Source organism: Struthio camelus, chromosome W, assembly GCF_040807025.1.
Source record: "Struthio camelus isolate bStrCam1 chromosome W, bStrCam1.hap1, whole genome shotgun sequence".
Lineage (NCBI taxonomy): Eukaryota > Metazoa > Chordata > Aves > Struthioniformes > Struthionidae > Struthio > Struthio camelus.
In genome coordinates, this window is record NC_090981.1 from 13102085 (window position 1) to 13127488 (window position 25404).

The following is a 25404-nucleotide window of genomic DNA, read 5'->3' on the forward strand; positions in this document are numbered from 1 at the left end:
AAATTTATTTGAAATAAAAAAACAGGTCTGATGTGATGCAGCAGCCGGAAACTAGTAAGCAGGCAGTGGTTAGAACTTCTTGAAGTCTCTTTAACCTAGAGATGGACAGCAGTATTTCACCAACCATTTTTTTTATTATTTTTCTACATTTTTTCAAGAATGCAAGTGCTTATAGATGCTGGAATTCCTATGTACTCATAGTTGAGAGCTTTTTTCTGGTGAGACTGGTTTGAAAATAAATGAAGATGTGGTACTATTTTGACAGATAGCTCATCTTCCAGGTGAGGCCATGTATTACCCACTTCAAAAATACAGAATCAGCAGCATTTTGTCATGCTAGACTTTTATCGTGCATAACCTTCCCAAAGGAACTGGACCTGAGTTTGTGAGAAATGCTTGGCAGCAGGGATTAGATCTTGATAGTTCTCACTGTGGATTTTGCTTTTTTTTTTTCCTTCACAAAGGGAAAATAAATTGGTTAAAAAAGCAAACACTTGTGTTTGAGATCACTACCGCTCATGTTCCCTGCTTTCCTCTGGAATATTCCTCTGTATAAAACTCAGGAAGGTTTTCTGTAACAGCCCACCGCCCCTGTAGAGAAAGAAGGCCAAGCCCTATATGTATATGTACAGGCATTTGTTCTCCAAGCAGACCCAGCCCTGCGCCCCTGCAGCAGGAGAGGGGAGGCTGTGTCCTGAAATAACAAATTAAAAGTTCAGAGATGGAGAGGAAAAAAGGGGTGCGGTAACTCTTAAGCTTTGTACAATGACCCAGCAGCTCGGGTAAAACACTCTCTGTAAGAAAGCATTTAAAATCTGCTTTTACACCCTGTGAGGTTTCTCTGGTGCCGCTGCCGCAGCGAAGCGGAACCGATGCCTTCATGGAGCGCCGCTGGGGGAGCCCTGGGCCACCGCCCTGCCCTGCTGCTGGGCGGGTGCGTTCCTGCTGCCTGGGCCAGCTGCACTTGTCCTGCTCGCGGTGGGGCTCTGCCCGTCGTCCTGCGGCTGCTGGCCATGAGTGTTGGGCAGGCTGCGAGGGAGCTGGCAGCTGCAGTGCTGTTGCTGCTGCCCAAGGTGCTCTCAGCCCTCTTCTATGGGACATGCTCATCAAAAAGGCCCTGCTCAGCACAGGCATGTGTGGGTGTTTATATATATGTGCCTGTGTATAATGTATTGGGTGACTACAAAAATTACATACAGCTAATAATGCAGAGGGTGTGTTAGGGGGTGATGGCATTTTGCCTGGGCAGGGGTGCTGACTTCTCCTGAGGTTGACCACTGCCGGGTGGTCAGCAGTTCACCAGCGCCAGCCTCTGCGTGGCCCAGGGTAGCCAGAGGAGGCCTGCCACTTCACACTCAAGTGGGGCATGTGGCAAAGCATGAGGTAAAAATCGTGGCAGTAAGATGCAGAGAGGTGTGTTAGTGCCACTCTGCTACTAAGATTTAACAAATTCAATTTAAGATCTGATTTATGTCTAATATACACTACTTCTGAAAAACAGGCTGATAGCAGTGTTCTTTGCCACCATATTTTTGAACTATGTAAATCTTTTCCCCTGAGATCTTTTATTATTTTGAATGCTGAGACCGATATTTTGCTGGCCAAACACTTAAATCCCTTTAGCGAAGTGGAGGTTCCTCTAATAATTCCTTACAAAATAATGTGCTTAAAGTCTCAAGAGAGAATTTGTTGTCAGTGGAGAAGCTCGACTTCCCTTAATGCCCTGACTTCTGGCCCATGTTCTTGACTGTAGGACTCTCCTGACTCCCTGTGCAGTAATTCCAGGCCAATACTGGAGGTTCTAGTCCTAGGCAGAAGCTCAGTAACATAGACCCTAGGCATACTGATTTATTTAGAAAGCAAGGTCAAACGTGGAAGTAAATAGGTCTAATTTAAGTAAAATAATATAATATAAAGTGAGTGAATTCGGACATGGCCCTGAGCAACCTGCTCTAGCTGACCCTGCTTTGAGCAGAGGGGCTGGACTGGGTGACCTCCAGAGGTGCCTTCCAACCTTGGCTGTGCTATGAAGTTAGTGTATTTATTAGTGTAGTGACCTTGTCACCAGTAATACCACAGGAAGATCATTGCAGCTGTTACCTTTTTCCTTATATATGGAAAGGAAGGATTAGTTCCTTGATTCAGAGAGCCTTCAGATCTCATGGGTAAAACCTCTGCTCAGTCAGATGTAAAAGTAGTTATTTCCTAATAGCTATGCATTTGTTAAAAGCTAGTTAATGTATATTTACTGATAGGCTGGATGGGCAGTCACTTGCATAATAGGAATTTTCTTCAATCATGGATCACAACTATGTGCAAAATTCCAAGGAGTAAATTCAAATTTTAAGCATGCTGCTGCACTCTAAAATAATTAACCTGGGCTCGGTCGTGTTATATGGCTTCCAATTCCACAAGGTCAATCAATGGCAACTTGAGGATCACTGTCTACTCCACTGAACAGCGTAGACATGCATTTAGCCTGGCGATTTCTAATTGTATCATCTCATGCTGCTGATGCTGACAACCTTGATATCTTCTTGCAGGAACCTTTCTGTTCAAGGTAGCTGAAAAGTGAAACTGAGAAAACCTCTCTAATCATAAAAACACTAAAGGTGCTACATCATTGACTTGATGTGGAGTCCCATATGGAATCACAGAATCACAGAATGGCCAAGGTTGGAAGGGAACTCTGGAGATCATCTAGTCCAACCTCCCTGCTCAAGCAGGGTCATCTAGAGCACATTGCACAGGATCTCGTCCAGGTGGGTTTTGAATAACGCCAGCGAAGGAGACTCCACAACCTCTCTGGGCAACCTGTTCCAGGGCTCAGTCACCCTCACAGGAAAGAAGTTTTTCCTCAGGTTCAGACGGAAATGCCTGTGTTTCAGTTTATGTCTGTTGCCTCTTGTCCTGTCGCTGGGCACCACGGAGAAGAGTCTGGCCCCATCCTCTTGACACCCTCCCTTTAGATACTCGTACGCATTGATGAGATCCCCTCTCAGTCTTTTCTTCTCCAGGCTGAACAGGCCCAGCTCCCTCAGCCTTTCCTCATAGGAGAGATGCTCCAGTCCCCTAATCGTCTTTGTAGCCCTCCTCTGGACTCTCTCCAGTAGCGCCATGTCTCTCTTGTACTGGGGAGCCCAGCACTGGACACAGGACTCCAGGTGAGGCCTCACCAGGGCTGAGTAGAGGGGCAGGATCACCTCCCTCGACCTGCTGGCAACACTCTGCCTAATGCAGCCCCAGGATCCCATTGGCCTTCTTGGCCACAAGGGCACATTGCTGGCTCATGGTCAACTTGTTGTCCACCAGGACTCCCAGGTCCTTCTCTGCAGAGCTGCTTTCCAGCAGGTCAACCCCCAGCCTGTACTGGTGCCTGGGGTCATTCCTCCCCAGGTGCAGGACCCTGCACTTGCCTTTGTTGAACTTCATGAGGTTCCTCTCTGCCCAGCTCTCCAGCCTCTCCAGGTCCCTCTGAATGGCAGCACAGTTTTCTGGTGTCTCAGCCACTCCCCCCAGTTTAGTATCATCAGCAAACTTGCTGAGGGTGCACTCTGTCCCTTCCTCCAGGTCACTGAGGAATACGTTGAACAAGACCCAGGACTGACCCCTGGGGGATACTGCTAGCTGCAGGCCTCCAACTAGACTCTGCACCACTGACCACAACCCTCTGAGCTCTGCCATCCAGCCAGTTCTCAATCCACCTCACTGTCCACTCATCCAGCCCACACTTCCTGAGTTTACCTATGAGGATGTGATGGGAGACAGTGTCAAAAGCCTTGCTGAAGTCCAGGGAGACAACATCCACTGCTCTGCCCTCCTCTACCCAGCCAGTCATTCCATCATAGAAGGCTGTCAGGTTGGTCAAGCATGATTTCCCTTTGGTGAATCCAGGCTGACTACTCCTGATCACCTTCTTGTCCTCCACATGCTTAGTGAGGACCTCCAGGATGAGCTGTTCCATCACCTTTCCAGGGATGGAGGTGAGGCTGACAGGCCTGTAGTTCCCTGGCTCCTCCTTCTTGCCCTTTTTGAAGACTGGCGTGACATTGGCTTTCTTCCAGTCCTCAGGCACCTCTCCTGATCTCCAGGACCTTTCAGAGATGATGGGGAGTGGCCTAGCGATAACATCCGCCAGCTCCCTCAGCACTCGTGGGTGCATCCCATCAGGGCCCATGGATTTATGGATGTCAAGTTTGGACAAAAGATCTCTAACCCGATCCTCCTCAACCAAGGGAGAGTCTTCCTTTCTCCAGACTTCCTCTCTTGTCCCCAGTGCCTGGAATTCCTGAGGACTGGCCTTAGCAGTGAAGACTGAAGCAAAGAAGGCATCCAGCAACTCTGCCTTCTCTGTATCCTTTGTCACCAGGGCACCCGCCCCATTCAGCAGCAGGCCCACATTTTCCCTAGTCTTCCTTTAGCTACTGATGTATTTGAAGAAGCCCTTCTTGTTGTCCTTGACATCCCTTGCCAGATTTAATTCCAAATGGGCCTTAGCCTTCCTCATCGCATCCCTGCAGACTCTGGCAACGTCCCTATATTCCTCCCAAGTGGCCTGTCCCCTTTTCCACGTTCTGTAGACTTCCTTCTTCTGCTGGAGTTTTTGCCAGGAGTTCCTTGCTCATCCATGCAGGCCTCCTGCCCGCTTTGCTCGACTTCTTACTCAGAGGGATGCACCCATCTTGAGCCTGGAGGAGGTGATGCTTGAATATTAACCAGCTCTCCTCGACCCCTCTTCCTTCTAGGGCCCTACCCCATGAGATTCCTCCAAGCAGATCCCTGAAGAGGCCAAAGTTAGCTCTCCTGAAGTCCAGGGTTGCGATCCTTCTTATTGCCCTGCTCCCTCCTCGCAGGATCCTGAACTCCACCATCTCATGGTCACTACAGCCAAGGCTGCCCCCAACCTTCACATCTCCAACCAGACCTTCTTTGTTTGTTAGTACAAGGTCCAGCAGCGCACCTCTCCTTGTTGGCGTCTCCACCACCTGTGTCAAGAAGTTATCCTCAGTGCTCTGCAGGAACCTCCTGGACTGTTTGTGCCTAGCTGTGCTGTCTTCCCAGCAGATGTCAGGGTGGTTCAAGTCCCCCATGAGAACCAGGGCCTGTGATTGTGAGGCTACTTCCAGCTGTCTGTAGAAGGCCTCATTGACTTCCTCTTCCTGATCAGGTGGCCTGTAGTAAACCCCCACCACCGTGTCACCCCATGTTAGCCTGCCCTTTAGTCCTTACCCATAAGCTCTTGACCCGCTCATCATCCACCCCGAGGCAGAGCTCCACACATTCCAGTTGGTCCCTCACATAAAGAGCAACTCCACCACCTCGCCTTCCTGGCCTCTCTTTCCTAAAAAGCACATAGCCATCCATGACAGCATCCCAGTCATGTGAACTATCCCACCATGTCTCTGTAACTGCAATGAGATCATGGCCCTGTGACCGCACACAGATCTCTAGTTCTTCCTGCTTATTCCCCATGCTGCGTGCATTGGTGTACAGGCATTTCAGAGAGCCAATCGAGCATGCAGGCTTCTCAGGAGAGGTGCAAGAGGATCCTCCATAGGATAGTCCTCATAGTCCTGTAGCTGTGATCTCAGGATTTTTAAAACTATATTCTTGAGTTAACGTTTCCTATGTTTTGCTACATTTTAGCTCATTATGAGTTCCTAGTACTTAACAAAAAGAGGGGGAAAAAAAGCAAACAAAAGCAAACTTTGCTGTTCTTTTCTAATATTCAATGCTATTTGAACAAATAAGTGCTCTATGTCACCTGTCTCCTAAATATGATATATGAGATGAGTTTTGTTTTTGTTTTATAGTGGTTTTCATCTTATGGTCTGCAGATCTCTATAAGTCCCTGGCATACTTCTACCATGTCCATAAAAGACAATCGAGGAAAGCAAGACCATCAGTAAGCCTAAAATTTATATAAAGAGCCTACAACATTGTTGGGAATTTTTAGGGATCTGCAAATCAAAAAAGTGTGGAAACAACTGTCTAGTATAGGTGAATAAAAACTCCGTATTTATGTGGTGTCAGTATAAGTACAAGCTAAAACGCAGGTTAGGTGTAACATGATTATAAATGGAAGGTTCGCTTCTTCTGCTCTTCTTTTTCCTAATGACTTTATTTCCTGGAATAGCCTTTCCTAACCCCTTATCTGTTATGGCTCCAGTGTCCTTATGACCTTCCTGCCGTGGTTCAGTGTGTTTCTTTCATTTGCTAATACTATGTTCCCATCCCAGTGTCACTCACTTCAGAAGTGCAGTTCTCAGCACACCAAGTAGCATTTTAGCAGTTCTTGGTGGCGTCTGCAATACATAGCCACAGCCTCAAGGAGTTTGTGGTAATGGAAAATTACAGAATTTTTCAAGAAGGCAGGTACTTCTTAAGGCATTTCTTTTTACAGGCATGTCAGGAGAATAAAATGGGTTTTTATTTCAGATTCCCTACATGCAAGTTCATATGTGACCATTCATGAGAATGCAGTTCAGCAAAATGCTGCATGATTCCTGGGAGGTAGCGACTGTTACATTTAGGGAGCTCCTCGACACCTAAAGCTTTTGGTCAGAGAGGTTCTAAACTCTACTGGTTATCCATACAAAATAATTTCTTTGCTTATATCTCAGTATGCACACAGAGAATTAACACTTACTGCCACAGCTTTATTGTTGTTTTAACTTGATGTGTATTTAAGAAAAAAAAAACATCCTGGAGGCTCTTGGGTTCTTCCAGTGTCCTGCTAAAGCTCCTGCTTTCTTAATATTCAAGCATCCATACTTACGGCTGAAGCTAACTGAAAGGGTATGGTAGGGGTTTAGCCTTTTTAGAAGCCAGTAAGTGTTTCTACAACATTTGCATAGGTACTTTCCTTTTATGAAAACATACTGTTAACCTGGTTTGGCTGTGAAGATAAGCTTCCAAGTGAAGACAAGTGCGAGAGATCTAACTGACCATGCAGTCTTAGGATATTTTGTATATGTGAGGCCTCTCAAAAATTATGCTTTGTTATAGTTCTTCAAGTATGAAACCTTCACTTATAAATATACCAAAAACAATTGACTCCTTAAAATTTTTGATGTGGCTTGTATCTTGCTGCAACAGTAAAATACTAGGACTCCAGTAAGTATTGCAGTCCCTCAGCTTTACTGAGATTCTGGACAGTCATCCACATGTCTGGATGCTCACTTCAGTACTAATTTTGAACTTGTCTTTTTTTCCTCTGTATTAAATGTCTGTTTGTATTTTTCAGCTTCCCATCACCAATATTTTTTGGAATTGGACAGATATGTTCACAAATAAAGCATACTAAGTTTATTGATTATGTTGTAAATTAAATTCATGTTAGCATAGCAATATATTTTAGAAGGATAAATCCCTGTTATAGTGCACTGCTACTCTTCTGAATTAATCACACTATAATGAAGAGTGATTTGTTTTAGTGAGATGGAGGAAACTTCAGTTCAAGTTGAAGCCTAGGAAAAGTCACGTAATGGACTGGAAATGCCATTAATCTTCCCTTGTAGAATTCAATAATTAAGAAATCACAGAATCACAGAATCGTTTAGGTTGGAAGGGACCTCTGGAGATCATCTAGTCCAATCTCCCTGCTCAAGCAGGGACCTCTAGAGCATATTTCCCAGGATCACATCCAGATGGGTTTTGAATATCTCCAGGGAAGGGGACTGCACTACCTCTCTGGGCAACCTGTTCCAATGCTCTGTCACCCTCACAGTGAAGAAGTTTTTTCTCAGGTTCAGATGGAACTTCCTGTGGTTCAGTTTCTGCCCATTGCCTCTTGTCCTGTCGCTGGGCACCACGGAGAAGAGGCTGGCCTCATCCTCTCGACACCCTCCCTTCAGATACTTGTACGCATTGATCAGATCCCCTCTCAGTCTTCCCTTCTCCAGTCTGAACAGGCCCAGCTCTGTCAGCCTTTCCTCATAGGAGAGATGCTCCAGTCCCCTCATCATCTTTGTAGCCCTCCTCTGGACTCTCTCCAGTAGTGCCATGTCTCTCTTGTACTGGGGAGCCCAGAACTGGACACAGGACTCCAGGTGAGGCCTCCCCAGGGCTGAGTAGAGGGGCAGGATCACCTCCCTCGACCTGCTGGCAACACTCTGCCTAATGCACCCCAGGATCCCATTGGCCTTCTTGGCCACAAGGGCACACTGCTGGCTTATGCTTAACTTGTGGTCCACCAGGACTCCCAGGTCCTTCTCTGCAGAGCTGCTTTCCAGCAGGTCAGCCCCCAGCCTGTACTGGTGCCTGGGGTTATTCCTCCCCAGGTGCAGGACCCTGCACTTGCCTTTGTTGAACTTCATGAGGTTCCTCTCCACCCAGCTCTCCAGCCTGTCCAGGTCCCTCTGAATGGCAGCACAGTCTTCTGGTGTGTCAGCCACTCCCCCCACTTTAGTATCATCAGCAAACTTGCTGAGAGTGCACTCTGTGCCTTCATCCAGGTCATCGATGAATACGTTGAACAAGACTGGACCCAGGACTGACCCCTGGGGGACACCTCTAGCTACAGGCCTCCAACTAGACTCCGCACCACTGACCACAACCCTCTGAGCTCTGCCATCCAGCCAGTTCTCAATCCACCTCACCGTCCACTCATCCAGCCCACACTTCCTGAGTTTACCTACAAGGATGTGATGGGAGACAGTGTTAAAAGCCTTGCTGAATCTGGCCTTCAAAACTGTCAAGCTTCCCAGGAAGTGCACAGGTCCTGGGAGAGTCCTTGAGCTTTTGTGAAATATATGAAGAGGCACTGCCTCTGTATATGGACAAATTGCCTATATATTTTTCTCATAAATCTTCTCCATTCCGTTGCAGTTTTCCATTAGGACTGCCACACAGTTTTGGTTCTTTGTTGCCTTATTTGCCTGTAGGCAATTTACAGTGCTGCAACAGAAGTAAGATTTTTGTTGATAGCCATCATTGTAAAACCAAGTCCAAACATTTGTGCAGGTGGCCCATAAAAAAATGAATGGGTTACTCTGCAAAGGGATGGCTGGGAAAGTTGGAGCCTTGAAGCAAATATTGTTTAGACAAATACATGTAAAAGAAAGGATTTATTTTCTGTCATGGGGACAAGGTAATGAGTAGGGAGGAAGAGGAGAAAACAGGCTACTGCAATTCTGATATCTCTGCTGTATGGTGTTGAAGGGAGTAAAATGTCATAGCTTTGCTGTGAAAGGTAAAGAGGGTTTGGTACATCAGGGTGTACTTTAGGATGACTCGGAGAACCACACGTCCTTGGGGAGCCCATGTTTCGGTGGAAGGCAGAGTCAAAAATATGATAATACTTCATATCGAGGGCAATGATATGGCCTTGTTTCTTTGTAGAACCTAAGACTCAATGGCATTTCCATATTTTGTTCACTGATCCTTCCCAGATTTCCCTAAACACTTTGAAAAGAGCATATGAGATTATTTAATCTCTAGATATAATCTTTAGAGCACTATTCTACCCCCTCCTTGCAGATTTACAATTATTATATTTTTATATAAGGAAAACATAACAATTTTTTCCTCTCCGTGGCCATCGTTAAACTGTGGTGGCATGTGTTTGCTCAGATACTCTCCTTCATTCTGATTGTATGTTTATTGATTTCCCCCCCTACACTTTGCCAACAGACTGATCCATGCCTGACCCCCTCTCACATTACCAAAAAAGCTGCAGGAGTGATTCCACAGACTTAACAACACTCTGCATGAAAATAGCAAGATTATTCTGGGGTTGTGTCCTGTTTCATTTTCTCAGCTGCTTAATGAGCCTGTGTTGTTTCACAAGGTGCCACTTATTTTCTCAAGCCAGTAAAGCATATCATATTTATATTGCACTTTTAAATAACAGGCAAAACTGGTAAGATGAAAAGATTATCCCAGTTTATTCATTGCATGCTGTGTCATTCTTTGAATGAAATGTGTAATATCTAGCCTTTGTCAGACACATATAATGATTTTGTCTTTGAAGCAGTTCTTTCATGTATACATTAGTTCTTTTTCTTCTTGTTTAGATGACAGCCGACATCTTGTATGTGTCAACATTAAATAAGATTATTCATTTCCCTAATTTTGACAAAAGTATACCTGTGAAGGTAAGGATTACTTAGGTCTTCATATTAATAAGAAAATTTTAACCCTTATGATGGTGTTCTTTCTGCGAGCCTTCAAAAATGTTTTCTAATGGAGATAGGATATAAAAGAAAAACAGAAAATAATTTTGAGCTTGTTTATCAAATGTGATTGTCTGTATCTTTGTTTCATTTCCATATTGGATTGAATCATTTTAATTTCACTGTAATATTCTTGCCTTTTGTCTGCAGAGAAATCCAGTGTTATTCGCTTATGTAGTACATGGGAAAAGATGCTTTAAAGACTGTATTTTCAGATAGCAGGATGAACTTTTTCAGATGGCTGAAGTATTGTTCTGCATGTGTACAGCTCCCTGTGGGGTTGATGTGAGATTTGTGTTTAAGAGAGAATTTTGGTCTGATATGTAGGATGAAGAGAGAAGTGCTGCTTAGAAATTTGAATGGGACTTGTGAAAAAGCAATAGAAAAAGAATATATCATTGACCAAAATCCCAAGCAGCACTTGAATCCAAAGGTTCAGCTCCATAGAAGGGGCTAAAATGATATCCACTGGAAACACTGTAGGTAGGGGCTAGCTGTGTTTTATAGTCAGAAACATGTATACTATGTGAATATTACTGTATGCAAGAACATCCAAACCAAAATCAGGATTCTAGTATGTTAGATGCTTTGTATTGCATATAGGAAGAAACAACCCTTGTTGCTAAGCGTGTACGGTCTAAATAGGCAGGACTGAGAGAGTACAAGAGAGGATCTTTTAGTTTCTCAGACTGGGGACAGGTCTGAATTGACTGCAGCACTGATCCTGCATGTAAGTAGATTTTTGCATCCCTGTGCAATGTTGCTGAAGCTTTGCTGTGGTGCATAAGCCTGCATATGTATATCTTGTTGCAGGATATTGGCCAGTGTTTTGCTCCAGGATATGGAGGGAGTTAGTTCCCAGCTCTGCTGCAGAGCTCAGGTCTCTCAGCATTTCAGGCCAGAATCTTCACTGCAGAATCTTTTTTTTACTATCAGTATGAGTTTTACTATGAGCAAGTCACAACCTAGGTGGCCTGATTTGGAATTATACCTCTTCCAGGCATACTAATATATGTGGAGTACCCAGAGAAGCATAGCATATGTGCAGCTTATTCATTCTTTTATTCTTCCTGTTCTCTTCCTTATTTTATTACTGTTATTAATATTACTTTTCACTCTAAATCCAAACATTAGAAAGGGTATTAATCTGAGAGTTATTGTAATTAAAATAAAATGTGTATAATTTATTCTAAATAGACCCTGTGTCTCATTAGAGGTAAATCACTGTTTTTCCACTGAAATCAGTGAAGCTAGGGTCATAAATGGCCCCATGAACAAGGGCTGCAGATCAGTTTGCAGCATAGTTATTTTTTAATCTTTTAAACACCCCCCCCTTCTTGCTAAAAGTACATCTTATATTACAGATATCAAATAAATTTTCTCAGTAGTGCTTCAAAACATAGATCTAATCTGAGTTGTGCTTTTAATTTTATCACAGTTGTTTCCTCTGCCTCTGATTTATGTTGGAAAACACATAAGTGGATTATCAAATACCAGCAGACTTGGGTACAGTAAATGGAAGTTATAAGTAGACTGTTTGGCTTTCACCTTTTTGGGGGGAGGGAGAGTACAAAATAAACACTAAAAAGAAGCATTGCATAGGGACTTAAATGCATATTCATTTCAATGGATGATGTCTAAACCCCTGATGCTATGAAACTCTTACCCAGATATTTGATCTGAGCATGGCCTGTACTGAGAGAAAATCAACATTCTGCAACAATGGAAGCGCTTTCCATTTTTTTCGACTTCTTTTCCCCTCTTATCCAAGTGCCCCACTTTTCCTGGGTGACCTAACCAGAGGGATGAAAGCTGTAAGAAAGACTCTTTTTTTTTTATTTTGGGAGAAGAATATGTAAAAGATTCATGCTGTGATATTGGCACAAGTTATTGAGGACAGTCCGAGTGATGGAAGAAGTCCTGCATAGTAGGGTGGTGGCAGTGACATAGCCCTACCTGGCGCAAAGAGACTGCTGATGGGCTCGTGGGCTCCTCCCTGAAAGCTACTCTCACACTGTAAATGTGCTGTAAATGTACACATTTTGTAGAGGACCTGCTATAATTGATTGAATGACCAAATTCTCCATGGAAGAGGAGTACAGAAGCATGACAGCTGTAGTAGTATCTGAGGTTACAGCAATACCGTTGGGCCAATTTCTTATGCATTATTACAGGCTCCTAAGGATTTGATAGTAAACTAAATCAAAACTGGGAATTGTGTAGGTTTTCAATACTTCATAACTTTGAGAGACTGGAAGAGAAAATACGTTGCTTTTTATCTAACAAATGAATTTTCTCTGACTAGCAACATGAGGCACCTGGTTCTGCATATCTTTGTCTTACACATTCACAAATCACTGCACTGAAATGACTTTTTAAGCAGATAAAAGGAGTTCAGCAGTAGTGTTCCAAATAGCATTTTAGCCAATATGAATATGGAAATATTTTTCAATCCCATAAAAGTATAATTTATGGGTTCTTCTTAATTTATGGATTCTTTTCCCCCCTCTCCCCTAACTGTAATTTTAAAATAAAAAATTAGGTTATTTTAAATATAAATGCTGAATCTCCTCCTACAGCTGATATAATTGTTTTAGATTTACTATTCATAACTGATTTTCATAACAAAAAATAAGAATGGCTGCAGGGTTTATAGCATTTAACATTTTGTTACATTATGTGATGACTGTTTACATTATGGAATTTTCCACCTTGTTTGAAGTGTCTACAAGCTGTAGATTATCTCTGTGTTAGTTCAAAATGTCAATTTGTTGTAAGATAATTAAATTCAGTGTTATGATTTATATCATATATTAATGCAGTTACTAATAGTTATCTTAAAACATAGGATTAATTTTTCCAGCTGGCCATGCTGTCAGATTTCCAAAGTATCAGATGCAAGTGTTTTCTCAAATTAATCCAAAAGGTTTCCAACTACATCACTTTGTGCAGACCAACAATATGTTGTTCAAACGTAGCCATTTGTTTGATCATTGCGGTTGGTCTCACCTTTCATGTTTTTAGTACGTTCTTTATTTTCTTCTTGTGGATTTATTTTACGTTTTCTAAAGTACAACTTGTTTGCTAAGTGTATTTGCTTTGTATTTTATTTATTTTATTTGTTTTCAGAGACAGGTTTATTGCTTGTCCTTTAAGTTTATAATAGAGATCCTCATTACTTACTCTGCCCAGGATTTCTGCAGAAAGAATTATTTCACTGGGGCTGTGATAGGCAGAAAATAGCCTTTGTATTCCCTTTTTCTGATATAAAGGGACTTTTTAGGAGGTAGCCAGTTATGGTTGTTTTAAAAACTGGTTATCTAATTTGCCTCTAGTGTCAGACTGACGTTTTTATGTATGGTAAGAGGTTGGGAATTTTTTTTGGTTGCTTATTGCTAGACTAATGGTTTCATTCTCTGCTTAGTAAAATTAGATAAGAATTAGAACATACAAATGCTATTAATCTGATCCTGTGCTTGGAGGGGTTTTTTTGTTTTTATTTGTTTGAGGTTTGTTTTTTTTTGATAGTTTGCCGATGTTTACAGCGCTCAGGAAGTTTACCATTCCACTTATATTACTGCTGGAAATCATCATACTTGGGTGATCTTTTTTTCCATTTTAAGATACCTTTATTTTAGATCATATCAAATTGTGTACTTGTGGCATCTCATCAGGTTATTGGATGACTGACTTTTACTGTCAAATAGAGAGAAGCAAAGAAAGTGGTTTTATATAGCTTTTTCTTGAAGGCACAGATGCATGTACTTTAGCAAATACAGGAAAAAAAATTCTGCTCGCTCTCATTTACACAAATCAGTCTCTTGACTGTTGCACAGGAATAAGGTAAGCAGAACATGACTCTGATGGTTGTTTTTTAGGGGTTGTGGTTTGCTGTTTTAAGTCTTGGAGGCCCCTGTGCTGCAAACTGGTTCAAGCAGCCAGATCCTTATGTCTCAAACCAATAATGATAGTATGGCAGTCTGCTTATGCAGAGCAGCTTTCTGGGTTAAGTCTTAACACATGCCAGTTTAATGAAGCAAAATGGTATCTAACAGCATGCTTAGGTTTCTTCAGAAAACTCTTTAATTATAAATACATCAGTTTATTTTTTATGAGAAATTAAAATGTTAAAATATTGCAAATTGGGATCATTAGTTTCAGTTGTACTTAAAACTTTGTTACCAGCATAGTTCTATCCAGATGGCTTGTGCTTGAATAAAAATAGGTCACAAGGGGAAAAATAGCTTGCTGAAGCTGAACCCAAGCAAGATGAGAGCGATGGTCAGAGAAAAGGCTTTCTGAAATGCTCCCAATTAGATTGCCATCTCCTTTTGCTTGAAGCAGCAAATGGTCAATTTGATTCATGTTTCGTGGTGCTCCTGGATTCTTTGCCGAGTATAAATTCTCATAGAGAAAGTAGAAGTTGCCATCTCCTCCTGTTGGCCTGAGGACACCCTAGCGAGGGAGGAAAATGTCTCTTAGTGAGGCTGCTGGACTGCAGCAACATGGTGTATGAGTGCAGGCAACCTCCTAACCTAAGGGAGGTTTAAGAGCAGGATGCTGTGCTCATGCAGAATGCCGCAGTATATTTCCTCAGAGCTGGAAACGAGAGGACACTGGAGAGTCTATACTGGCTTACCTCAGGATTTCAAAAACAGTCACGGTTTGGGTTGTTACCTTCAAGGTTCATTATGATCAGAGCCTAACATGTTTGAAGACTGCATACAGCTTTGTTGTTGAGACAGTGGTCCACAGCTGTCCTCCTTTGACACACAGGATTTCTCCAAGAACAGTAAACAGTTGTTTTTGATGGATTTTTTTTCTCTCAGACCAGCCCAGAGCTATTGAATAAACTTGTTAAGAAACTAGGGGAATGCCTGTGTGGACCATTGCAGTATGGTATACAAATACTTATGACATTTCTAAATAAAGCAGTGTAGGTATAAGAAGCAGTATAGTTTTAAGATATGCTTTGCTCTACTTTGCAGCAGGGCTAATGTAGACATACTGAAGAGCATCATAAGTGTCAATGCTTTCCAACCCAAGTGCAGGGTTTCAATTTGACTTCAAAATAAGTATATATTTTAGAAACACCCCAGATGCTGTGCTATATAGCATCTTCCTCAGGAAAGGATGAGATGACCAACTACCCAAGAGATGTGTAGTGGTTTTCCTTTACTGAATTACTGGAATACACTGAAATGTGTCTGTTATGAGTACTAATATAGGGTAGATGACAATTTGTCCCAGCACTCATACTTTAAACCTTTAATCTTCATTCTGAAAATTATCTCGTAGCAGAATGTTTGTGATGCTTTATCAACCTCTGTTGAGGGCCAAAGTCTGACAGTGTGACAGAGACAGAACTTCCCTTAGTCAATAATGTCACTTCTGTAAGGCTATCAAGGCTGTGTCCTTCCATTAAATGTTCTGTGATTACTGATTGCATTGAAACTTTTTAAGCAGACCGCCATTTAATCTTTTCTTTTAATAACAAAAATGTGAACTGTCCAATTTTTGTATACAGGAAACAATATCCACTAAGTATTATAGTCAGTGTATTTGCCATCATTCTCGGGGCCTTCATAGCAGCTGGGTAAGGCTTTCATTTGTTTATACTAAGTATGATGACAGGAGGGTTTTTTTCCTTGCTAAGGGCCAAGTGGCCCTAAATTGAGTTCAATTACTCTGGGTGAAGTTGATTTGGAAAAATCTCTCTACTGACATCACTGGGAGATGCAGGTACACAAAGGGAAAAATCAAACTCCAGCTGGAAATATTTTGGGGCTTCTTTTTTTCTCCCTAGACATTCCATGTTTGCAGAGATATAAATAAAGCAAGTTAAAACTGTGAGAACTACTGCTTTCCTTTCATAGTATCAGTATATTTTAATAATCTTAGAAAAATATATTCTTGTTCTGGGTAGAAAGAGTGATCTTTTAGTTGTCAGATACTGCTTTGAGTTAGGCAATGTCTACTTTATAACTTTGAACAAGTTCAAATATGAGATAAGTTCACAAAATACTCATCTGTTAGTCTCTTCTGTTTTTTCTATTTGAGAATTCCTTTACTTAAATGGAAATGTAATGTTATTTTTATATTTTTGGCTTTGCTATGTACAAAGGTAAATAATTTCCATGTGATGTGACTTGGATAGAGTCACTTCCTATTAAATAAATTACCCTATGTCCATGAGGTAACTAGTCAAAACAGAAAAGATGACAATATGTCTGGTCTGACTATGAAAAAAAGTAGTTAGATTTTTATTCCCTAGTTACTTTTTGTGTTAAAAGAAATAAATATATTCAGTAATAATTTGACAAGTTGTCAGGATTGAGACAGATATGAAATTTTTCACCAAATGAGAATCAAACATTTCTTGTCACTGTACTGAGTTCTGGGAACTCTCTGATGACTTGTGATTTTGACATGATTGGAGAAATGTGAAGTATCTTGACATACAAAGAAGACTTCAGGCAAAGCCTGTAACTTGCTGGATTTCTCAGGATATGCTTTTCCTCATCTATGATACTTCTGTAGGTAAACAAGGTAGTGCAATGTACTGTATACTGTTTATTTACAGTATATTATTTATTTTCAAGGTCTGATCTAGCTTTTAATCTGGAGGGCTACACCTTTGTATTGCTAAATGATATCTTCACAGCAGCAAATGGTTGTTATACAAAGCAGAAAATTGATCCAAAGGTAACTGTGGGGTGATTGGGTTGAATTTAGCATTATGAAAATATGGTAACAACGGTTACCTATTTTATGACTTTAAGAATGTACTGCTATGACCTAACAAATAGTTTAATTTATTTTCATATTTCACTTGATATATGCATCATTAATATGGAACAGTCTGGGGAAAACTTCTTATGAGTATCTCAGGCTAGGCTTAGCTAACAGTGTATTTTGCTTTCTCCTGAGTCTTTTAGGCAGAGTTTATAGTGGCTTTAAATTGTTGCTTTTGTTTAAAAAATATATCTCCAAAACAAAAGCAAATTATTTACCTCTAAGCATGACATATATCTGAGAAATACAACTTTTTGACCAGAAATACTTTAACTTGTGAGGTTTATGTAAAATAAACTCCAGGGGAGGAATGGTGACCTCTCCAGTTTGAGTCAACAAGTATTAATACTATTGCAACCACAACAACTGATACCTTTGTTGGCTATCTAAAAGCAAATCTACACCATACACTGGTATGCCAAAGAAATAGATGTTACCTTGATCCATTATAATTTAAATAAATGTTGAACAGGCTGCTCTTCAAATACAGTGCCAAGAAAACATAGCAAGCCGTTGCAAAGAGCAGTCTTGGATTGAGGTTTTTGTCACTGACTTTAGAGGGTCAGTCTGTACAGTAAAAATATAGATCTTTTAATAATCTCAAGTCACACTGAATTCAGACTCTGTATTTTGTTTTATGAGCAATACTTAATGGCCCTATAAGTTTCTGGAAAATACAGGTTTTCATTTTAAAGGAAAAGCTAAGCCCCAGAGATTTGCTAAGTAGCATGGCTGAATCTGGAGAAAGGGAAGGCTGCGTTTGCATTCCCCTAATCCTCTTCTGCCTTTGCATCAAGCAACTGGGTGTAGAGTCCTTCAAACTGCTCAAAGTGGCATCAGTTACTGGTGATACCAGATGCTCCATTTAGGAGCTGGGCTGCATTCATTTTCCTGTTACAGTGGTCCCAGGGAGCATCTCCCTGCTCTCCCCCTGGCTTTTGGGGTGGATATGAGGTATCTGGAACAGGTAATCCCTTGGCCAGGCTATGCTGCAGTCTAAAACAAAGCAGTTCTGGACTTGTGCCTTGGGAAGTTTCTGACTAGCTGGTGTTGTATAGAAATTTTTGAAAGTATAGCAGAGCAGTAATAATTTGCTGAGCATGCAGACAGAGTGACTGAAATGGAAGCTCAGCTCAGTATTAAACACTGAACCCAATTGTTGCAAGCTTGTCTTTTAAATTATAGTGCATTATGTTTTGCCTGCTCATTGACAAGAATGTCAGAAGGATTGCCAGAGCAGTGTTTAGTTTGTTGCTCTCGGATGGTTCATATTTCCAAACACTCTTTCATTATTTACAGGAGTTGGGAAAATATGGCATCCTTGTCTATAATGCTTGTTTTATGGTGGTTCCAACTGTTATTATTAGTTTTTCTACTGGAGACTTTCAACAGGTAAGGAGCAATATTCCATATCTCAGATTGATAGTGGTATTTTGTTGAGGTTTTGTTTGTTTGTTTGTTTTTTTAAGAGGCAATTCTACCTCCATGTTAGAGGCTACTATTTGGAATTATGTGACTTGGACTTTCCCTTCACAGGGAAGAATCTGTAATCGTTCACTCTAAGGAGAAGCTGAAGCTGTGTGATAGCCCTTATATCAGTCTTTGTTTAGAATTAACAAATGAGTGGGGACTCTCAGCTAGAACGAATGGTTGAAAATCCAGCTGCACCATGTGATTTGCCACATGCTCTAAAATGAGGCTACAAATACCAAAAACAGGCAATTTCCAGTCCTTCTCTCATTCTGATATACAAAAGAGATTCCTACTTAGTGTCAATCTAGTTTTGTAACCTACATTTCATGTCCTCATAGAACTACCACATGACCCTCCATAGGTAATCATAATACAGTATAATACTGTAAGTAGCATATTCTGGCAGATAAAGTATCAGATCAGGAGATTTGTGTTCTTTTGCTGGCCCCTCACAGACTTGCTGAGTCACCTTTTTCTTATTCCTCCTTTGAAATACTTGATATTTGCTGCTGAAAATCACTACAGAGCTTGTGGGTGTCATAAATCATTCCAGTGTCCTTTGTTGTATGTTGTCATGCCCTGAATTCACATGATACTTTGTTGTTGTGTTCTTAAAAGTTTATTTTACCTGGAAAAATTGTTACTCCCTGAAAAAAAAAAAAGATATGATTTAGCTCTATTATGTATTGGAAATGCCTTCCTGTGACATCAGTCCAGTATGACCTTGTGCCAGCTTAGGACAATGCAGCTGATGCCCTTGTTGGCAGACTCAGTGTGGGCCAAGTTTACATGGTTGTAAGGATTTGGCTGCTCTCCCACCAAACAGGACTGGAGGCATTTTGGGAGGACTGGACAAGGAAATTTACTTTGTTGCTAGGTTTATTCTGTGGGAAATAAATAGATTGCATTGTGCCCACCTGTTGATTTGGCACAAGCAATTTAATGCTCAATTACTTGAAAAGAAAGAATAAATAAATATCAAAGAAATGCGTAGTGCCTATTGTGTACATGTATTGGCTTGCTCACTTAATATTGAGAAGTCCCATTACATGATATGGATGACTAGTGTTGATGTGACGTATATTAATTCAATCACAGAAAAAAGGGAGAAAATAGAAAAATGCTGATGAATAGTAAACAAATAATTTTAGATAACACCTGTGTTTAGCAGATTTTCAGGCTATAGAAGTTGGCTTGCTTCTAGCCTAGGAGAGCTTTTTGCCTTAAATCCATCACAGATAATGCACAGCATGTACCAGTCAAAAAATATTTGTATCCTGTCTATGTGATGGGAAGATTGTGTCTGCTCCTCTAGCTAGTTCTGGAGCAGTAGCTACTACATCTTGTAAAGACTGCAGTTGTGAGCATCCCAGTTATTTACTTGTCCTTTGCCAGCTGGCTGGGTAGGAGGATGGGAAAGCATGATGTAATGGAAGAGAAATGAAGCCCCAGAATATGTCTCTAGTCTCTCTCTAGTCTCTTTCAGATTTGAAATATGACCATTGAAACTTGATCACTCTGTGTCTTACCCCAAAAAACAGGAAAGAAGAGGTGGTCTTAGAGATGGTCTTAGAGATGGTCTTCTTACTGACAAGTTGTGTGGGAATTCAAAGAAAATATATTTCTCTCCCAGGCTTCTGTCTTGTCTTTTAATGATTTCTAGTAATATAAGTAACTGTTCCAATACTATCTGTGTTGTTGTCCTCACAAGTACAGTGGTCAACAACATGACATTTAGCTTTTCACCTTCTGTACTCAGTATGTCTGTCTCTGCTAGCTGTCTCTTCTGATTATCTGACTTTCTTTGCAGTTAAAAGAGCATAAGGCTTTGGAACTGTTGGAACTGTTTCAATGTATTTGTTCTTTAAAGTACCTGGAATAGTGTGGGAGACATAAGTAATGAAATAATGCTTTGTTCCTGTTGGCACTGCAGTGCCAAAAGAAGAACAGAAAAGTGAGTTGGTTCTTATTCCATTCTCTTTCACGTCATCGACCAAGGGGTCAAACTAACTTCAAATATGGATGTTTCTATTACTAGTAGTGATTAAAGAAGCACAGACAACACAGATACATTTCTGCTAAACCTTTAGAAGCATACAGAAAGACTTCCTTTTTAAGCTGTATTTTGAATAATCTGTACATGCACATCATTGACTCGAAATACAGATCCACAATAGCTTTTTTAGGGTTTGAAACAGGTAGGATTGAAGATCCCAGTAAAATATGGGTTGATTATTTCAAAGTGCTGCTAAACTTATTAGCTCCTGTGGGAGGAACTTAAAAAAATTATTGCTTTACTTTAGGTTTCTCCTGATGTATTCTACTGTCCTATGCAGTCATTACAATTCTGCACTTACAACAACAGTGGTTGGTGCCATCAAGGTAAATTATGGAGCAGAAGAAGGAGAAGAGAACACTGAAATGGACAGGAAAAAGCATTGCCTCAGCAAGCATCCTGATTATGTTTTGAGCTGGAAACTCAAAATGAGGGCTGATCCTGTGACACTGCTCATGCCATAGTTGCATTTTGCATTATAGAGATCCACACTACAAAATGACTTTGTTTTCTTCTCATTGAAACTCAGCTGTACTCTAGAAAGGAATGTGACTGTTGATTCCCCCCCCAACACTCATACCAGTTTAATTAAAGTTGTACATTCAACCACATTTATCCCTATTGTACTGTCACCTGGTATTGTTCTTTAACAAGTTACTGTCAGTTAGCTGAGTTAGCCTAGGCAAACGCATGGCAAACTGATGCAGATTAATCCTCTTTCGCTGTGGACTAAACTGATTTCCTTTGCTGCTGATTAAGAGGTCATTCATTGATACAAAATAATGGCTAAACTGTAGTAGCAAGTTGATTGCTTTGTGGTAACTTGCTTCTGCCTCTGTGTGGGAACTTGCGTTCTAGCTGAATGGACTATTTCATTTTCATTTATATGAATTTTGGTCAATTTGATGAATACAAAAACATGCCTCTTAAAAATTGAAACTGTTGCCCTCACAGTCTGTTTTCTGTAGCCCAACTTAAAATAAAACCAGCGCAACTTCCTTTGTGTTGATGAGGCCAGAGTTTCTGAGCTGGGAGGATCACTGACTGCACAAGCACCTTTTTGTAGGCCAGTCTGGGGAGAAGCATAGAGTTGTAAGCTGGAAGAGTTTTACTAAAAGATATACCTTTTGCTGCTGTGGGTGACACAATTGTCATCCAAACTAGCTCAGGTACAGGAATAAGAGTCCTCAGGGTGTTCCCTTGCACAGATGACAGGAAAACAATACCTCCAACATGGCAAAATCTGCAAAAGTAAGATAGCAGTTCTCTTTTCACAGTTGTCTTTTTGCAAGCTGGCAAGATTGATGTAGTAGCCTTTCTTCTGTGGCCCTGAAGGTGTTCTTTTAAATTTTGTATGTCTGCATTGAACCATTAAGATAGAGCAATGCTATTTCTATTTTCTGAACAATAATTACTTTCTGAGAAGTTTTGGATTGCTTTAAAGCTGAGAAGCACTTTATGACTCCAAATAAATTATGTCATTGACCATGCTAGCTGTTAAAACATTTGAAGCCAACAAAGTGTTGGTAAAATGAGCACACAATTCTATGGCTTGCTTTCTGTCTATAGGGGGCAATTTTCATTTTCTGAAACTTGATTGCAGGGGGAGAAAAAAGGAAAAAAAACCCAACCAAACAAAAAAAAAAACCCTTTGACTCAAAACTGTGCCTGCATCGAACTTGAGCCAAGTGCTTTCACTGCACTTTTAGGTGGCAAAGCAAGGAGGTAACGCTTTTAGAGCAATAATAAAGAGCTTTTATTGTAACTTTACAACATACTCTTTTATGCTTGGAGAAACCAAAGCCTGCTTTTAGGAAATGGGATTTGAAATGAGTCTTCCAAAGTCTTGAAAAGAAATACATTTTCAGAAGGTGGCCTTAGTTCTGTTTGTGCCTAATGCCAAATAGCTAATTTTCTTCTTTGTTTCTTCAAAAAGTAACTCTCAGTGCATTGCTCATGTTTAGAAAACATATTGATTTTATTTTGCTGTTGCGTTACCTGTAAAGTTGACATGCCATTAAATTAATTCAAACATTAATTTTAGAGAGGCCAACAACCGAGCATAGCTATTTGCTTAGAAAAGTGAATTAATTGGTATCATTTATATTCTTGGAGATGAAAACTGACTTTAACTGCATGACTTTTGCTTCCTTTTCAGAATATATCCATTGCTTACATTGGAATGTTGGTTGGTGGAGATTACATATTCTCCATGTTAAACTTTATAGGGCTTAATATTTGGTGAGTGTAACTTGAACTTGGCCTTTATTTGTTAAAGCTGAAGATTTCTCAGTGAGATATAGTTTTATCTTTTGTTTGATTTGGCCCGTTTGGCTGATGCAATTTTGAAACTACTAGCCTGAGAAAGCACTATGTACTGCCTCAGGATCTAAAATTCATTACAATTAGTTATGTCTTATCATGTCTGTTTACGTATATTGAGTGTTATCATGGTAGGATCTTAACTATGGAAATATGCCTGCAGATTTACTGTTTGGGGTTGTAAGTTCATCCTTTTTTATTATTTTTTTTTAATTTTTTTTATTAGCAGTGTTGGACCTGATTAGTTCTGAGCTCAGAGACTTCCAAGGCAAAGCCAAGTGATGTGGGAAGCGAGAACACTGATTCAATGAATTATGCTCTTCCATATGAGTTTTTATTTCTGAACTGTTACATTTTGTGTTTGGATGAACTGTTGCACCTACTTGTATGAATCCATTGGAGCAACTGATTATTGATCCTCGTGCACTCAGGGCTAGTTTCTCAGATGGCTTGCATCTACACAGCTCTAAGATGCTCTAATTTATGCCAGCTGGCATTCCTTGATCCTTTGGATCCATAAAATGTACCCATAAAATTACCATGGATATACCACCATATCAGCTGTATCTGACATCTGTGTTCATTCTCTTTTCTTTAGTATGGCAGGAGGATTGATATACTCATTTTTAACCTTAAGAGGAAACAGCAAGCCTAAGCAACCTGGAGATGAAGAGAATGCACTTCTTGAGTCAAAGAGTTAGCAAAAATGCCTGCCTTGAAAAAGACTGAAGATGCAAGTTTATTTAGTGCTGCTGAGAACTTAAACAAGTGTATGCTGGAACATATTTGAAGCAAGAAAAAAAAATCTACCTCAGTTGCCATAGATGTGAACACATCTCATCAGTTCAGAAATATTCTTACATGCTGTGTTTTTTTTTTATATGTGGACAAGTTTCATTTTAGCTGGTTTTATACCACAAGCTAATTTACAGGAAGAAATGCCATGAGCAATTCTCAGGTTGTGAATTTCTTTATTCTTCTAGACTTTTGAGCTATTTATACTCAACAAAATAGTTCTGTTTCAGTTTCTGTCAGTACTCTCTAAGGCAAAGCTCTCTATAAAGATCATGAGGCTTGATTCGTCATTGCCTTATACCATATGTGGTCTTAGATATCAGTGAAGAGATGAAAGACACTAGCGACTCAGAATGATTTCACATACACATTTGCCCTTGTGTAAGTGACTGTAGAATGCCTGGTGTGTTTTATATCCATTGGGTAGTTATTCTCTCAACCCTTTTATCCTCAGTAACAACATGATCTTCTGCTGCAATTGTCACTGTTGTTACAAGTGGATCCTTATAACTGCTGCGGGATCAAAGGAAGAAAGAGACTGAGAGGCATTTTAATGTTTTAAAAAGATTTTTTTTGTCTGAGCCAGTACCATATGGGTAGTTAGGGGAGATAAAAGGTAGATCTATTTCTGTTCAGGTACATTCATATTTTGATATCAGTCCCCTCCTCTGACGTTTTGTCTATAATTACTTTTTAAAGCTGCATAGAAGTGACACTACGATGTACAAATTACAAGAGGGGAACTGACTGATGTATGGAAGACTGACTTGTGTTTAGTTGAGGAAAAAGGGTCAGTGTCCTGTTGTGTCTTACATATGCAGTGAAAGCTGATCTGGTACTATTTTATGCTCTAAATTCAGAACAAGGAGTCATGACAAGCCCAAGGGGTTCCTACAGTGCACAAGGCTAGTCTGGTGGTTTAAAAAACTAGACCTGGAATCTGGTGGGCTGGGTTATTTTGGGGGACAGTAGTGGCACTGCTTTGTATCTTCATTTCCTTCACTGCAAATACAGCTGATGATTGATTGATAAATATCTGCTTCCCTGAGTATAAAGCATTAGTCTTTGAAAGCACCTTAGAAACATTGCATTGCTGGAGGACAGCAGAATAATTCATCTTGCTGAAGTTTTCAATTCCAGACAGGCATGAGCTAAGATTTTTTTTTTTTAATAATCAAATTAAAAGAATGAGATTTTGGAAGACTTTGACATGGAACTGGGCAGGTGTCATGAATTTTTTTGTCTGAGTTTGAGTTAAAATACAGCAAAAGCTGAAAAGTGTTACTCTATGTGTAATGCATGGATGGCCAGACTGGATTAAATCTAAGGAGCATGTGAGTAGTTCATACCAGAAGCTTCAGTGGAATAACCAGTTTCCTGCAGACTTAAGTTCTTGGTTTCATGGCCTCCTGTGGCAATGATTTCACAGTACAATCACGTATGCAAAAAGATTTCATGTAGTGATGCTGCATTTTCTTCTATTTTTTAGCATTCTTACAGCACTGCTTTCTTCTGTTGTTATTGAGAAAGGACAGAAGCTCCTGATCTACTTCGTACCATTATTTCATATCTCCTTCTATTAATCTCCTTTCTAAAATCTGCATAGATTGTAAAACTTTTTAAAAAGAAACCACTGTGTTTTGAAAAGTTCTAGGAGCTACCTGAGGGCCTTCTTTAAATAGGATACTTCACAGCATAGCTATACTGGAATAATTTTATAGGCATACATCTACTGAAGTAAACGTCTTCATATTGCCAAGACCTAATGCAGAAATCAATACGTGGCTT

The 25404-nt window shown here is 40.4% G+C and overlaps 1 protein-coding gene across 1 annotated transcript; it reads left to right on the plus strand.

Moving 5' to 3' along the window:
* The first annotated feature begins 1013 nt into the window (after positions 1–1013).
* Positions 1014–23522, plus strand: LOC104139666 (nucleotide sugar transporter SLC35D2). Its single transcript, XM_068925878.1, is given in 13 exon segments — positions 1014–1105; positions 7202–7284; positions 8250–8258; positions 10024–10097; positions 11614–11681; positions 13704–13775; positions 15703–15771; positions 16778–16880; positions 18270–18428; positions 20442–20443; positions 20747–20825; positions 22658–22740; positions 23420–23522. Coding segments are annotated over 13 exon segments (996 nt in total).
* Positions 23523–25404: the final 1882 nt, after the last annotated feature.